The sequence below is a fragment of the Ptychodera flava genome, chromosome 14 (genome assembly GCF_041260155.1).
Source record: "Ptychodera flava strain L36383 chromosome 14, AS_Pfla_20210202, whole genome shotgun sequence".
Classification (NCBI taxonomy): Eukaryota; Metazoa; Hemichordata; class Enteropneusta; family Ptychoderidae; genus Ptychodera; species Ptychodera flava.
The window spans coordinates 23,427,588-23,444,745 of NC_091941.1; the positions used below are offsets into that span (position 1 = coordinate 23,427,588).

The 17,158-nt window shown below is 38.3% G+C and overlaps 2 protein-coding genes and 1 non-coding gene across 3 annotated transcripts; all 3 read left to right on the forward strand.

Annotated features, from left to right (window-relative positions):
* The first annotated feature begins 2,171 nt into the window (after window positions 1-2,171).
* On the forward strand, window positions 2,172-2,290 carry LOC139150746 (5S ribosomal RNA). Its single transcript, XR_011556283.1, has one exon. It is a non-coding gene; the product is annotated as a 5S ribosomal RNA (ribosomal RNA).
* A 440-nt stretch (window positions 2,291-2,730) lies between these two features.
* Window positions 2,731-16,288, forward strand: LOC139149824 (retinol dehydrogenase 11-like). The gene is made up of 7 exons (XM_070721817.1): window positions 2,731-3,045; window positions 5,060-5,178; window positions 5,893-6,048; window positions 9,781-9,885; window positions 11,359-11,571; window positions 12,232-12,439; window positions 13,059-16,288. The coding sequence occupies exons 1-7, from the start codon at window positions 2,987-2,989 to the stop codon at window positions 13,156-13,158; spliced, it is 960 nt and encodes a 319-aa protein (XP_070577918.1). The 5' UTR covers window positions 2,731-2,986; the 3' UTR covers window positions 13,159-16,288.
* LOC139149825 (uncharacterized protein F13E9.13, mitochondrial-like) lies at window positions 15,093-16,288 on the forward strand. Its single transcript, XM_070721818.1, has one exon. It carries the CDS (start codon window positions 15,093-15,095, stop codon window positions 16,017-16,019), a length of 927 nt encoding a protein of 308 aa, XP_070577919.1. The 3' UTR covers window positions 16,020-16,288.
* Window positions 16,289-17,158: the final 870 nt, after the last annotated feature.

A 17,158-nucleotide genomic window follows, 5' to 3' on the forward strand; every position in this document is an offset into this window, starting at 1 on the left:
ACTGCGAAAAAGGCAACATAAAAGTTGTTTTTCTACATTTGCCAGGATAAAAGCTATAATGATAGAAACACTAAAATGAGAAGGGGTGGAATATGTGCAAGGAAATGAAACGAAATAAAATATATTTTCAAAAACAAAGTTGACATAGACGGGCGCATAGTCCGAGAGCGGAATAGATCACAAGTGACCGTGATATCGCCGCCCTGTACCTGTCCACACTCCGAACTGTGACCTGCAGGACCTGTCTTACCTCCAACGGCTGTTAGCTCATGTGGTTCAACATAACCCGATTACGTATAAAAGGGAGAAATGGATTTCACAGCATAACTTGAAGCACTTGCAGTTGCACTTTCCACTCATGCTTGAAGTTGATGGCGACATGGGCGAACTCATGCAGCCGTACATACACCTTCAAGAGGGAGCGCTTTGACAGCCGGCTGTAATTTTCATGCTGACTGTATTGATTAGTACATCAAGTGCTCGTCTAGTCAGATTAATATTGAGATTTCGTTACAAAAATACATGAAATTTAAGTAATGCTACCGACTTATATCAGAATGTTTATATGGGGTACATTTTCCCCTGTGAAGTGCCTACGGCCATACCACGTAGAATACACCGGTTCTCGTCCGATCACCGAAGTTAAGGTAATATGCACCTCGAAAGTGAAAGACTTAAACTTTTGCTCTAACTTTCCTCAAGGAATCTTTCAATCGTTCTCTTTCAAAATCAAGAATAAAAATAGGGGGTCACCGTGCAAATTTTTGTACTAGAGAAACAAATTACCCAAGATTTACCGATATTAGAAATTCAAAATGGCCGCCATCCCGTGTTAACTCTATGGAGAAAAATAAAAAAATTTGAATTTCGGAAAACTAAGCCGGTGAAAAGTTTTCTTTCACCAAGAGCTTTAAAATGAATCCCCACATGTGGTATATCAGAAGAGAATTGTAAAAGTTTGAGAGTCCCAATGTCTGTCCCGAGGTGCGTTCTACCTTAAGCTGCGTTGGGCGTGGTTAGTACTTGGATGGGTGACCGCCTGGGAATACCACGTGCTGTAGGCTCCAATTTTTACCCTTCTACCATGATTTCAACCCAATATATTTATTTTTTTCAATCTTCTTTATTTTTAGGGTTTCCAGATGAACTTATTGGCATGTTATAGCTTTCCTCATTTACAATGAATTGTAGTGAAACTCACAAAGTGTCACACGATAACCTTAGGCCCTACTGGCCTATATCTCTTGGAGATCAAGTGACACATTGGGGAGGATAATAGACTAGATTTGTAACCATGAGTTGAGTTATATTCCCAACGTGTCGTATTTAGAGATTAATACTGGCGCCAGTGACAAAGAAATACATGCAAAATACAGGAACTTTATAGAATAAATGTTTGTCTGAAGGGCAAAAAATATAGATTCTACCTCGCGATGGACGAATCCTCAACGTCAGGCCTTATTAGGCTCAGCGATAAAGCAATAAGATCATGTCTCATCTACTGTGCGTTTCCAATAAAATAGCGCGCTTCAGTGTGATAATGCTAATTAATATATTGGAACAGCAATCGATGCTTAATTGATCAACTTCTTAAATTACACTGCAAGCCTATACCGTTTCACTTGAGTAATAAAGATTGCATTATGAATGTTCACACTAACGGCAACGGGGTGCACTTATCAGCTAATTGACGACGTTCAGTAAACTTTATTAGGGGTGGTGATTTACGACATGTAGTAGGCCTACTTGTTGAATTGCTGCTCTTATCAGTGCTTTCGGGCAACTTGAATTTGAAAGAGGGCGTTGACTTCACCATGGTGACCGACAAGATGACCATCTACCATCCTTCGTATCTCGAGATAGCAGTGAATTTCTGTGCTATGACCGATGATAATGAATCTGTATTTCATAGGACAGCGAAATGCTAACTACGTAGGCCTAATGGAGAGAGATGTCAATACGGAAAGATTTAAGTTTGAGCATGGAAGTAGTTTGATGCCTCCGATCCGTCGTTTCAGAAAATATAGGCTTAGCCCAAGTTTAATTAGACTTGTGAACTAATAACTATGAAAAATACCCGATTGATTTCGTTACAAAAATACATGAAATGTAAGTAATGCTACCGACTTATATCAGAATGTTTATATGGGGTACATTTTCCCCTGTGAAGTGCCTACGGCCATACCACGTAGAATACACCGGTTCTCGTCCGATCACCGAAGTTAAGCTGCGTTGGGCGTGGTTAGTACTTGGATGGGTGACCGCCTGGGAATACCACGTGCTGTAGGCTCTACTTTTTGCCCTTCTACCATGATTTCAACCAAATATATTTATTTTTTTCAATCGTCTTTATTTTTAGGGTTTCCAGATGAACTTTATTGGCATTTAACTTTTATAGCTTTCCTCATTTACAATGAATTATAGTGAAACTCACAAAGTGTCACACAATAACCTTATCAGTTCCAAGTACTGGCCTATACTACTAGTATCTCTTGGAGATCAAGTGACACATCGGGGAGGATAATAGACTAGATTTGTGACCATGTATTGAGTTATATTCCCAACAAGCTTTATTGAGAGATTAATACTGGCGCCAGTAACAAAGAAATACATGCAAAATACAGGAACTTTATAGAATAAATGTTTGTCTGAAGGGCAAAAAATACTCTACCTTGCGATGGATTTGCATTGTCTGATGACGTGCCCTCCCCCATTCCCGCCGTTGGCTGTGTCTGCAGAGCGCAGCCAACGGCATGACAGAAAGGGGGAAGGAAGCATATCACATGTATCATGCGCTTATAAGCGGTCATATCGTATGCAAATACATGTTCCAGTAACCACAACTGGCTGCAGCTGACTGTTGTCTGGCAGGTTCGATGTTCTACTGGGTCTGGCAAGCAAGACTGAAGTCATCGTCTTTTCCTGAATCACGCACTTTGACCTGAAAATCAGTTGAGGTTCCCGGCCCCGCAAACAACCGTGAAGAATGGTGTTTTACATCATAGCACTGGTAGTAGTGTCTGTACCGGTACTGTATCTTCTCAGGTACACGTATTAAATACGGATTATACTATTATAAATTGAAATGTACCTTCCTCTTCGTGACCTCGGCTTGCCTGATGTCTCTTCGCGAGTCCGTGGTGACTCTATTTATCACGGTTCTTTTGTGGAGGGTGCTCACAGAAAACGATATATGTACTATGCCATCATTTTAAGGCAATGTCACTGTCACTGCATTACACTTCTGCTTTCAGGATCAGGAGGCGCACTCGTCCACCCAATCAGATAGATACGCATGATATTGATAGACTGTGTGTGGCAACAGGCGTGGGTAGTATCGATGTAGAGTAACATTCAATTTCGAGCACCTGTGCCGCCAACCAACAAGGCACAAGGTCAAAAATCACTGCAATTATGCGAAATTGGATGAGGTGCACGTGCGACGCCTACGTCGTCTTCTTGGCGACGCGCTACATATATTACGACACGGGGAGGGACTGTGATTACGATTAGCGTTCAGGATGCGCCAAAATACTACGTCCACGTTGTGGAGAGAGACCTTTGGTCCAACTAGCGATGGGCGTTCGTATGATCCCTTAACGTATTTATGCGGATCAATTCAAAGTTAAGATATATAGAAACATTTTTCCCGCAAAAATAATCCCCAGGTACCTGTAATTGCTGTACAGTGCCCAGGTGTGACCTAAGATGACCCTATTTTAAACGATACCGTTCACCTGGCCACGGGCGCAAGTGAACCTGCAAGGATCTGAGGTCAGGACTGCGGATTGAAACCAAAAAACCGAAACCTGGAAGACTCAAGGCTAAACTGTAGAAGAACAGAAAGGGGGGCATGTCATGAAAATCACTTGAGATTGCTAAAGTAAACAGACTAAAGAACTGTTTTGAAACTGAGACCCTGGTTTCACTCCAGGGTGTATGGTACACAAAACAACGATTGCAAATGGCTTATTCAATGTTTATTGCTCTTACGTGACTGAGGGAAGATCGTCCATGTAGCCAACACGAACACGAAGTGTCTGTTACCGACTGAGGCCAGTGGGCTCTTATATAAGAGGTTACAAGCGCCAAATTTGGTGAAGATTTATTTTGAACTTTGTATATTACAGTAAACTCTATCCTAATCATCATTCAGTTATCGATGTGGCCCAGGAACTATGCAGTAGCTGTTGTATCATTTATATCAATCCCACAATTCTCTCAAGTTGTGTTGTTTAGATACTGGCAAACAGTAAGAGACTGGTCAAATTTGAGCGATAAATATTAGGAGGTATTTATGACAATAAGGTGCTGTTATGCAAGCACAGACACTAATGCTTTTGATGTGTATATTATTTTGTGATTTTTGTGTTGTAGCTTCTTTTTATAGTCCCTTTACTATTACTGCTTAGATCATATTATCTCATAGTTTTTCAGCTTTTAGAAATTTGCTCAAAATCAGATATGGTGATCATATGCAACGTTTCCATCTTTGCTAATGATTTTGCAGTTCTTTGTCTCTGTTGGTCAACTCGCAGACAGGTGAGGTTATAGCTAGTATATAACAGCTAGAAATTGACTAGACAGAAATATCATGATCTCTACACTTTTTTTAGTCAGACTGAGTTTTCATCCTCCAACTGCTATCTTAGCAACATAAACTACTACACCATGACAATACAGCTAACTCCCAGGTCAAAGTCGTCATTGTGTGAAATCGTTGAAAAATGGCAGCTCATGGAACTTTCATGTGCCCCTTCAGTTTGTCCTGTGTGCAGGACTGTGCTATAATGTCATCTTTTAACTTATTCAGCCCAATGCCTTGTAAACTGGTCCACAATCACCATTGATGGCAATAAGTTTTGGCCAAATCATATTTGTGAAAGGATTAATACAGTTTTGTGTGTTCTGCAAGTTATGCTGCCTCTCTGCCCAGGAGATAGACCCTGGCAGGACAAATAGACCTGCAATCTATCATGGTTAGCATCATCTTTTGTTGTGCAGTGTCATTTCAGGCAGTGTGATAAAGAATATCATTTCCTCTCCTATAAATTTGCAGGAATTTTTTCAAAGGTGGTGTCTGCAAAAGTACAGCAAGACTTGATGGCAAGACTGTAATCATCACTGGAGCAAACACAGGAATTGGCAAGGAAACTGCAAAGGATCTTGCGGGAAGAGGTATGTCAATGTTCTTATCATGATCCACGGTACCATGTGACAATGTGTTCCTATACTTTGTCTTCCAAAAGAGATGAAAATTTGTACAGACACAAAGCTGTTTTTAAATATCAAATGCTTCACAGTGGTTAGAAACCAAACAGGCATGTATCTTTGTATTTAATTTGCTGTATTATCCCCTCAACAGCAATGTTTAATGACAGAAAACATCTTATGACAGAACATCTATACTGCCCTGAAATCTCACATTGAGCAATTCCGACTGTAATATACAGGCAGCATTGGAGTGTTCCTCCACCAAGAGATATCTTTTTCATCAGTAGGAGCCAGGGATAGGGTCAGGGTAAGGTGTCTGATGGCTGTAAATGTCCAGGATGCAACTATCATTGAATGATACTGGTCGTACTTGTCAATGTAGTCTTTGAGAATCTGCTGCTTGAAGGAAATATTTAAATTTCAATGTAGAAACAAAGTGCTGTGTTTATACTCTAATCTATTTTAAATGTTTGATAAGATGTGTATTCATCTCAGTGTCAAATTTACCCCGAAGTGGGTGGTAGTATTCGGAGACATTTTCTTTTGAGGACAAAATCATGACACTCTTTTTCTTGGCAGATACGCTGGAAATGTCCACATTTCTTACAGCCTTGACTTGCTTACTATCACCGTAGACTGTTATCACAAAGTTTCATGCCTTTTATTGATACACTACAGGTGCTAGAGTCATCCTTGCCTGCAGGGACCTTGAGAAGGCCAACCAGGCAGCCGCTGAGGTAAAGAAAACATCAGGCAACCAAAATGTCATTGTGAAAAAATTAGACCTGGCATCACTGGCTTCAGTGAGAGAATTTGCTGCTGACATCAACAAAGGTAGGATGTAAGTTGTGATTTCATTCAACATGCAGACTTGTCTAAGAATGTTATGTATGATTTGATAATGAAATTGGAGTGTCTGCGCAATACACATTTACCAAATCACAAAGTGTCTTCTAGGGGAATTATATTCATTTGTTATGACAGTGTTGGAAACTGGCCAAAATATTTGCCAGACATCAGGACTGGTAACTTTCAAAACTTGCCGGTCCTGCCAGAAAGTTGCCTGTCCTGAATTTTTGACAAATCCATTCATTCAAAAACACAAAACCATTATGTACTTCAAACTGTAAACAACTTTATTTTCAACATGAGTATTAACTGTGATCTTACAAACAAACTGTTCTGAATTCCACTGTTTGAAATGAATTCTAATCCGGACTTGAATACAAAATTTCTACAATAACAATGCTGATAATACTCTGATTAATTAATTATAATTAGTTAATGCAAACACACTTTGCCCATATCGCTCAAACAGTTAAAAGGTTTCACGATAGCGGGGAAACATTTTTTTAATTTGTCTCCATTTTATGCCACTTTATCGTATAAAACCAAGATGCAATCTGTCATTGAATTGGTACTACAATCAACCAAACTGAAAAGATTGCTGAGCAATACAGAAAACATCATCTGGCAAAGAAAATCAAAAACTGAGAGAGCTGCCATGTCAGTAATCAAAGTTGGCGGCATGAATTAAATAAACCAATAGTCTCCTCAGACCAAACCGATTTCAAAGGCTGTTTACAGCAAATATTGTTAACGAAACCATGAAACCTGGGAATGGCTAAACACAGAGAAACAAGATTTATTTCTCGAAGCAGCCCTTCACAACATGCTTTTCAAACACCGGAAAGCAGGCACCAATATCGACCCGAAATCTATTACAAAGTCCGCGAAAAATTGACACAAAACTAAAAGTTCGGATAATCGATTTAAATGCCTAAAACAAACTAATGGTTGACAGATTAGTACAACATTTACTGTTAACATAACGAGCACTAGCAACGCTCAAAATATGCCCTAAAACAAAAATCCTTATAAGCGTCCAGAAGCTCCGGTCGATGCTTGGTCATGTCAATTATAATATGACACCACACACCGGATAGCTCACTATAGAGTCAGTCGATAGTGGCTAACTCTCTCAATAACGAATCTGGCTTCTCCTCCTCGAGGACGAAGATGACTTCATCACACAACCAAGCGGATAGGATACAAAACAAGAGAGCGACTGATGAAGGAACCCCATTTTTGGTTCCGAAACACCGTTAAGGCGAATCACTCAATCAACAAACCGGTTTATTGGGGACCCAAATCACATGACTAGGGTCAAAGCACTATGGATTCACCGGTGTCTTGCCATGTATTCCACACAAAATAAATGCAATGATCCTTTTATTCACCATATCGTAATACTAAGCAATCTTGGTAGAGCCGATATGTGGAGTTGCCCTCATTTTCCTTTATATCCTTTATATCTTTATATCTTTCCTTTATATCTTTATATTTATAGCACTGGCAGATATCGCGCAAATCTCGCTTAGTGTGAGATTTACTAGTATTAGCGACGACTTCCTGTTTACCCGTGTTTACATGTCTCGCTTGCATTGCGTTCCGGCGTCACACAGTTGCACAGTTTCAGTAGCATAAGTGCGTCGAAGTCGGACGCTTCTACATTTCGTTTATTTTACACAACATCTAGAAGCAGCTGATCGATGAGATTACTGGGTATGCTGTATGGGCTACTATCGAGAGCCCGACACACGACGAGAGCCCGACGTGGAAGTACAATTTTCCTCCCGTCCGACTGAAAAGTTACCCGTCTCGGACGGGAGGACGGGCGGTAGTTTCCAACGCTGGTTATGATATCATAAACATCAAAATCTGGCAATTTTTGTGCATTGCCTTTTTTAACAGCCAGAGTGGGTAGCATGATCTGCGTTGTTTTGTGATATCATACTGTAGATATACATATCAAGGCAAATCTTATATTGGACCTGAGAAACAAAAGTGAGGCGGAGTGAATACAACAAGGGTCTTGGATATAGCTTGCACAGTGCATTTCTTTTGAACTTTGCTCCACAAAAACCCTCACTTTTAACCAGTTCAGAGGTTGAAAAGGATGACAATGACTTTCTCTGTGGATAAAGGACCCTTGCAACTCTTTTCAAATGAAAAATAAAAAAAATGCCTGTTTAAAAAGAATAACAGGCCACTACATATTACTGTATTCATTGCATATTACAAACAGAAATGAAAAAAAGCTTTCTGATCATAAACCTTGGAAGATTTCATTGTAAAGTTTAGCCACAGGGGCCTTCTTGGAGACTGTAACTTTAAAAATCTTTCGTCAACCCTGTAAACTTTCTAGAGATGTGGAGTTAAGGCTTCATTACTCAGAGCGCCCTCGGTGCCGATGTGACATGCCATGATGCAAACAAATTGCCTGTGATGCAAGCAACATTTTTATTTTTGGATCATGTTAAAGACACAGGGCTATTGCACAGAAGTTTCCACAGTTCCTCATATTGACACAAACTTTCCAGAAATCGTGTTTGTTAGAGGGCACACTGAATTATCACAATTCAATTTTGAATGCTGTACAATTAAATGGCCAGAACCTGCAACTTTTGGTGATTTATATTAACCATTTGTATTTTTTAATGTCAACTTCAGTTGGCAATGCGATTCCCCAAAGCATAGTGATACAAAGTGTTGATCATGTCAGTCTATACATGTTTAAACTGCATCGTTATTGTTGACAAGTGAATTTGATCCAGACTAAGGATGTTGTCAAGTGTCACACCACGGACTGTACCAATATTTGGGGATGGGGTGACTGAGGGGTGTGAGGGGCTGCCACTTGACCACTACTGATCAGTTGCTAATTTCCTTGTACTGGTCACGATGCAATGAGTTATTTTTTACCCTTTAGAACTTTCTACTGTTCATCACACGGTGCAGACGTGTTCAGTCTCTTAGTGTCTCGGAAGTATTTGCATTGAGACAAGTTGGATTAAGCCTATGTTTAGCTGCTTGTTCAATAAATCTTACAATCTATCTTGAGGTGGAATTATTCTAAATAGATATATAAAGAAACATGCATACGTTAGGATTTTTTCTAGATCACTCTTAACATTTACTCAAACCATAAAACAGTTTGCTTTATTCCAAATCAGAAATCATAATCAAGTGATTCAATTTTATCATGGATTTTTTATCGTCTAGCTCAAGTCAGCACATGACACATGTCAGCCCTCCATACCATTTGACCATTTCCAAAAATAATGATGCAGTCCATCAGGTAGCTGGGTGGCACCATACTTGACAAGGTCCCAGACTAGAATTCAAATGTGAACAATACAATAACATTACATTTTACATATTTTGACACAGTGTTGACTAGCTAAATAGTGGGTGTTTCAACATGCTTTGGAGACTTGCAATGGTGACATATAAAAAAAATTGTCAAAAGCTATAGCTACTTTTGAATTTAATTTTACCAGTAGATATACTGTAATTAATGCATTGCATTTTTCATAGTTCAATCTACTTAAAGATGCATGCGTGTGATGAGATAGCAACAAATTTTTTGATTGATTTGAAATTCAATGGAAAACAAAGATTTACAAAGCAAGAATGATACAGGTACACATATTGAACAATAGGTGTACCACGTCAAGGAATTGGTCCCTGTAATGTCTTTGATTGACTGTCTTTTATTAACAGAGGAGTCTAGACTGGATATTCTCCTGAACAATGCTGGAGTCATGTGGTGTCCCTACATGAAGACAAAGGATGGATTTGAGATGCAGTTTGGAGTCAATCACCTCGGTAAGACACGGCGATTGGTTGCACTGAGAGTTTGTTGTCAGGGCTGAAATATTGAATTGGTTTGCAATTCAGTTTGGAGTCATACGCTTTTCTCAACAATTTGTGATCAGCTGTTGGAGATGAGAGAAAGGATAGGGTTTAACATCACCTTGGTTACAGGAGGGATTGTATCTGCAAGTTGTTGGCAACTTTTTAAAGAGACAATATTTGCACATTTTGATAACACTTTCATTTTTTGTTTATTTTGTAAAACAAATATTCTTATGTTCTTCTCCCTGAAGTATTATAAAATGCAATGTATTTGTCTTGCCAAGACACTGCCCAGTGTATAATATACAATGTTATTACATGCTTCATATATCAAACATTATGAGTCCCATAGGATTCAATGGTAAGTTGTTGAAAGTGACCTGGAACTAATTTCAACTTGACAACTTTGGGATTTAAAAATGATCAAATTAGATGATTTACATAGGAAATCCAGTTTTTTACAAACTTATGCTGGCAAAATCTGTAAAGCACATAACAATTATTCAAATGATAATCGCAGTATTTTTTAACAGATTTAATCTATCATCATGATTGTCATTTGCATATGAAACTAAAAGAAAATTACTATTAAAATTATTCAAGAGAGGTGTAATAAAAATATCACAGGCCCAAAAGGGACTGTGTTGCCCATTAAGTAGAAAATAGTTTGCATTAATGACGTCAGGCAAATGGTCACCCGATCTTGGACACAATGTTCCTTTTTTTGTCTATAATACACATGTTTAAGTATTGTTGACAAATCAACTCTGGTCTGAACTAAAATTCAGTTGTCGGCCACAACATAATTGAATGTTACATACACACAGGATTAATAATAGACCTACCATCATTATTTAAGCCATGCAAAAAGACACAGTATTCTATGGACAGCACAAAAAACACTGGTGAATCCTTGTACATTAATTATTACGTTTGAAGCGGGATGTGTTTGAGATACAATTTAAGATCAATCGGATTGAGTCATAGCAAACAACCAGCTGCAGTCATTGATAAATCCCTCTGCGCGAGATGCAGCATGAATATTTGAAGCAGTCTTGTGTCATCTAACTGGTGTAGTTTCTAGCTGCAGTTTGGTTTGATCATCCAGGTCAGATTTCAGTCCATGGTATTTGTGTACTTGGAGATTGACACAAGTTATAGTTTGTAGTTTCAATATTCTAAGGCAGGTGACATGTACTTCTCAAGCAATTATGCCAACCTACTTTACAGTACAGTCATATAAAGCATCCATTTGTATATATAAGATCTATTCAGGAGTATTATCTATCGACTGATAAGTAAAGAGGAACTGATGGGAAAAGAAAAAGTGTCAAAAGGGTGCAGGATGACTGTCCTCCTACGGCCAATTAGAAATGTTGTTACAAAATACATTTGTGCATCAACAGTTTACTGAGATGTCGGCATGTCATCATTTCCTTTCAGGTCATTTCCTTCTGACCAATCTTCTACTTGACCTTCTGAAGAAATCAGCCCCGAGCAGGATCGTCACTGTGTCATCCATGGGTCACGCTTTTGTCAAAAGGGTGTGTTTTGAAGACCTGAATGGCGAGAAAAGCTACAACACAATGCACGCATATTCACAAAGTAAACTGGCCAACATCCTTTTCACAAGGGAACTGAGTAAAAGATTAGAAGGTTAGTGAAGTTTTTTAAATTCCTCGTTGATTCCTTCTTCTACAGTCATACTCAATTACTTTTCAACAAAAGTCAAACTTGTGCACAGTCATCCATAAATAATTCTACCAAATGGGGATGAATTATGAATTATCAATTTAAATATTAAAGTTGATAGTGTTAAGCAGGTGTTAGGAAAGTCCGGAAGCAAACATTATATTGTTCTGGTTTTCAGGGTTCCTAATCAGGCCTAACTATCTCGGGTGAAAAAGTTTGTTTCTCTCTTTGCCTTCTGTTAAATTGAAAAGTCTTTTTTTTTAACTTGCAAAATTTCCTACAGAATTTTGATCACTATGGCTGTATCCAATGAAAACATATTGTATTTGGAGAGAGTGATATCATTTTTACAATTGTACAAAGTTTTTAACCCTTTGAGCACCAAAGTCAATTTTTGTCGCCTTTGTAAAATGTACCCCAGTCAAATTTTCTCAAATTTTTACCAAAATTTTGATGAAAAACTGTAGTCAATGAAATGTAAAACCTGTTTGGTCCAAAATTATCTAAAATATTACTGAAAAATTCATAAAAACTGTTAAAATGTTGCACTAAAATTTTGTTGGGAAAAATTACAGCACTCAAAGGGTTAACAAGATTTCAAACACTCTATGATGATATTCACAGGAACCGGTGTGACTGCCAATTCGCTCCATCCTGGGGCAGTAGACACTGACCTGAGTAGATACATTCCACGAATCCTTTGGAACATCTTGTATGCAGTCCTGTATCCGATGTGGATGCTGGTCTTAAAAATGCCCAAAGATGGCGCCCAGACCAGCATCCATTGCGCCGTTGCCGAGGAGCTGGATGGGGTGTCTGGTCTCTATTTCAGGTAAATTAGTGCTTTGCCAAGGTGGAATTATACTTGCTTTGTCATTGAAAGTGAAATTTCTCATTTACTGTAAATCTAAACTGTGATAGAGTTACTATACTTTTACACAGCCTATTATGTGGTATAGGTGACTAAATACTTTAGCCTCAGTGTTTTAGGAGTTCAGGCTGTTGTGTCAAACAGTGACATTTCAAGGGTTGTGTGTGTCCAAATATCCGGGGAAATTTCATTTTGGTTCATTGTTATTCATTTACTTCCCAAGACTTTGGTCAGTCATATTGCTGGGTTCAGACAAGGTGTTCTAGAATGATGGATAAATGAATTTGTCATATTACTCAGACATGCTTTACGTTTTTGGGGATTTGGTGTGGCAGTGTGTAGGAATATGTGCATATTTTGAATGGGTACACAAATGAAGGTACTGTTTGTATGGATATGGAGCATTGTTTAGAATTTCAGTGTAATTTGCTAGAATGTGCCATATTTAACATCATAGTAAAATTTACTCTTGCGAAGCAAATATCTATAGTCGTTTCTCATATTTAGAAGTTTTGCCTTTTCCATTAGAAAAAGTCAAATTATATGATAATGAGAGAGTTCTTTTTTTCTGTCGTAACAGTGATTGCGCTGTGAAGGAGCCAACTTCCCAAGCAAAAGACGATGGAGTTGCTAAGAAACTGTGGGAAGTGAGTGCTGACATGGTTGGACTCGACAATTAAATCAGAAATGAGTAGAAGATAATTGCAAGAAAGCTAACGAGCAACATAAATACAAGTCGCAAATTTGGATGTGCTTGAAAATTTCGGATATGTGAAGCATGCCTATATAGGAAAGAACGTTGCAATGAGCAGTAAAAAGATTTGACATTCCAATTCTGTCACAGTATGGCAGACTTTACCATTTCTATTGTTAATTAGCTGGTTGAAATGATAGCTGTGCACAAAGAGGATAGATTTTGTTTTAATTTGAAAGTTGTTCACCGTTTTAGTTATTATAATGTCTATTTTATTCAGAGGGAGAATAATGTACGGCAGTGATGAACATTAGTATAAATTATTATTCAAGAATACCTTTAGCTTTTAGATGTAGACCTTTCTGGTTCATTTTGTTCAAATTACAACGTGACGATTTCTTCAGCAAATTTCACATGTGAATTCATACAATTGTAATGATTAAGAAATTGTGTTTACTCATGAATGTGAAGAGAAGTGGTACATTTTCTTCAAAAAATTGCTTACATACCTGATAAACCCTTTTCACCAAAATTTTTCATTTTATATTTTCTCATGCATGAGTATGAAAACTCAGTTTCTATTTTCTTATGTAGATTATTCTTTGGTCAGCTTTTTCAAGAGATTTTACATACTTTTTGTGAAGTTTTCAGCCATAGCCATGACATGCACTATATCTTCACTTTCCAAACTCTTGACATCCCTTGCATAGACTTGCTGTGTACTCTGTGAGAAGTTGTTCATTGAACCAATATCCAACAGTATCCCTCCTTGAACTTGAAAAGACAATTTTCAAGGGAAAAAAATTGAATCCCAAAATTTCCCAGTTTTCACGTCAAGAGAAAAGAACTTTACCTCACATACACATTGTAACCATGATGATTGGTATCTGGCATGACACAACTATCTCATTGATTTCTTTTTCAAACCTGACAGTAAAATCTCACGATATAGAGCCTTTTAATTAATCAGTTTTCAAATATGATGAAAGCATATACGTCTCAGTAGAGATCTTGAAAAAAGCTTTAATTAGACTTCACAATTAATCATAAATAGGTTACAATCCCGGGATACAATAAGTAATGAAGTATCGGATAACAGATTGCTATGCGTTAGGCCTAGTGTCTGGGAAGGAAGTTTTTGTGGCATCATGATTTATTATAGGTGTGGACAACAATCTTGTTGTCAGACTCCCACTGTGGATATATAATACACAGTCTAAAAGATTTTAGATTTACAGCCATTTTTACTGTAGACAACCATTGATCAAATGATCACCTAGAATGGAAGAATTTTGATTTTTTTCCCCTTGAGATTCACTGAACATTTTGCTTTTTTTTACTATTGAATAAACAAGATCTACAAGAATTTCATCATCCACCCTGATGCATCATGTCTGCTGACGTTTTTTTGGATTTCATGAATGCTTACTCAACTTTGCAATATAGATGCCAGTCTTATCATTTTTTACCACCGGAAGAGAGTTCGATCCCCATATTTCAAGTCAAACGACGAACTTGACAAAGAGATGGACGACTCGGTAGTTGTTTGGTAGTTTAAATTTCTTCGAAGTGAAGTTCTCCAAAGTGCGCCCTCTTGTGGTATTGAGCGATCTACTAGAATTTCTTTTGAGAAAAGTATTCATGTAACATTAGAGAATTGTACTTATTAAGTGCTACAAACAAAATATAAATCTAGCTATCGAATATGTAACTGACGGACTTTTGCTGAAACCTTGAAAGGTATTATTTTCGGAAGTACGACATTCAGTCGAATCCGAAATCGAATTTGAAACTGAGTCCAACTTCAGTTTCGTAAACACATAGAAGCGCGGTAAGCGAGACCTCCACGTCCATATGACTGGACTGTGCTATGCACTACGCAGAGCAAGGGTGCCTGTAGATGCATGAAACACTTTCAAAATGGCAAACCCAATGAAAAGTTTAGCACAGTTGTTCGGGAGAAGCCAGTCGAATATTATTGGCGTGATCCATGTCGGAGCTTTACCGGGAACTCCAAGGAATACCAAGAGTATCTCAGAAGTTATTGATATGGCATGCGAGGAGGCAGAAATCTATAAAAAGGCAGGTGTGGATGGTATCATTGTGGAAAATATGCATGACGTTCCGTACCTACATACCAAAGATGTTGGACACGAAATCACAGCTTTTATGACTGCCATATGTTCTCGAGTCAACCAAATGTGTTCCCATATTCCCTGTGGGGTGCAGATCCTTTCTGGAGCCAATATTCAGGCCATGGCAGTTGCTAAGGCAACAGGATTACAGTTCATTAGAGCAGAGGGGTTTGTCTTCTCCCATGTTGCTGATGAAGGTATCATGGATTCCTGTGCCGCAGAGCTTCTGAGATTTCGGAAAAATATTGATGCAGACGACATCAAAATATTCACAGACGTGAAGAAGAAACACAGTTCTCATGCCATCACTGCAGATGTTGATATTACCGAAACTGCCAAAGCTGCCGAATTCTTCTGTTCTGATGGTGTCATCGTCACGGGCCCTGCAACAGGGACAGCCACAGATATACAAGAAATGAAAGATGTGCAGAAAGCGGTTAATGTGCCACTACTGATTGGTTCAGGGGTGACTGTAGACAATGTAGAACATTACATGTCGGCCAATGGCTTGATAGTTGGTTCACATTTCAAAGATCAAGGCTCGTGGAAAAACAGGGTCGACTTCACTAGGGTCAGGAAAATGGTGGAAAAGGTGAATACTATGAGAGAAGTTGGAAACATGAATAAAACGCAAAGCTTTATGTTCACACGGGGTGCATTTATTTGTTCATACTTGGTTGAAAAGACCACAGACCACAGACGCCAATTTTAGAGTCGGTGATATGATGCATATTTGACTAATGTAACGCACAGCATGGATACTATAACTTCTCTCTTCTTGCTGTTTGAACATACCAGTACTCTAATGGGATGGAGCTGAAATTACATCCAATGGACCTAAGTGAGACTGAATCCCTGTGAATTTAACAAGAACAGACAGTATTGCTGTTTTTCAAAATATTTAACTTCTTAATTTTAATCTCACCATTGTCTGAACATGTTTGGTATCTAAACAATAAACGTGATATATAATAAGGGAAAGGTTGTCTGATATTACTTATTTCTCTTCAAGTATTTCTTGCACATGACATACAGATAACGGTTGACCGCTTGAAAAACAAGTCATTCACCATTTACATGTGAAAAACCAGAATATACCAAGAGGAAGATTTCTCTGTCCTTGCGTCTTTAGCGAATCCTCGTGAGGAAGACTGTTCTTGAAGTGTGTAAAAAGTGTAGCCCAATTCCAATATTGTAAGGGAAATGACTCTGCATTTGTGCTCTTCAATGCAGTACACCAACAACTAACCTGTTTCTCAGATCACTATGTGTGGCAATTTTCAGAAAATAGTGCCAGGAGATAAACTGCATAGTTCCCGAGCCAATTATATGCTACGCATCTTAGGGTCAGTCATGCATTTTTGTGTACTGTGCATTTACAGTTTGAAGGTGTGTGGTGTAAGCACAGGCAGGACATTTTCTCTCAAGCATCTGCTTTTTTTTCTATTAGCACATGAGAAGCCCGTAAGAGTTTCTTTTCAGGTGTTTTTTTGTTTTTTTTCTATCAATGCAAAAATATATCCATACATCGATGCTGAGAACAACATTGACAAATTTGTTGGGCAACCTGAACAGCTGAATACCAAAAAAAAATTGTCTTTTGTTTATACTGTTGATGTGAGCGCTCTGAGCCGTTCTTAATTCAGAGTTGCACACAACACACATATATACCTTTCCTTCCCTCCCTGTCGGAAGTATTGTGCTAAATATTGACCCATTCATGTCCAGATATTAAAATATCGCTCTTTTTATCCCAGTCATCCATTTTTATTTTTCCATAAGTAAACGAGAAGTTTGAAAGTATTTAGTGACTGTTTTTGGTAAGTACATATTTGTTGGCTCCAATACTAG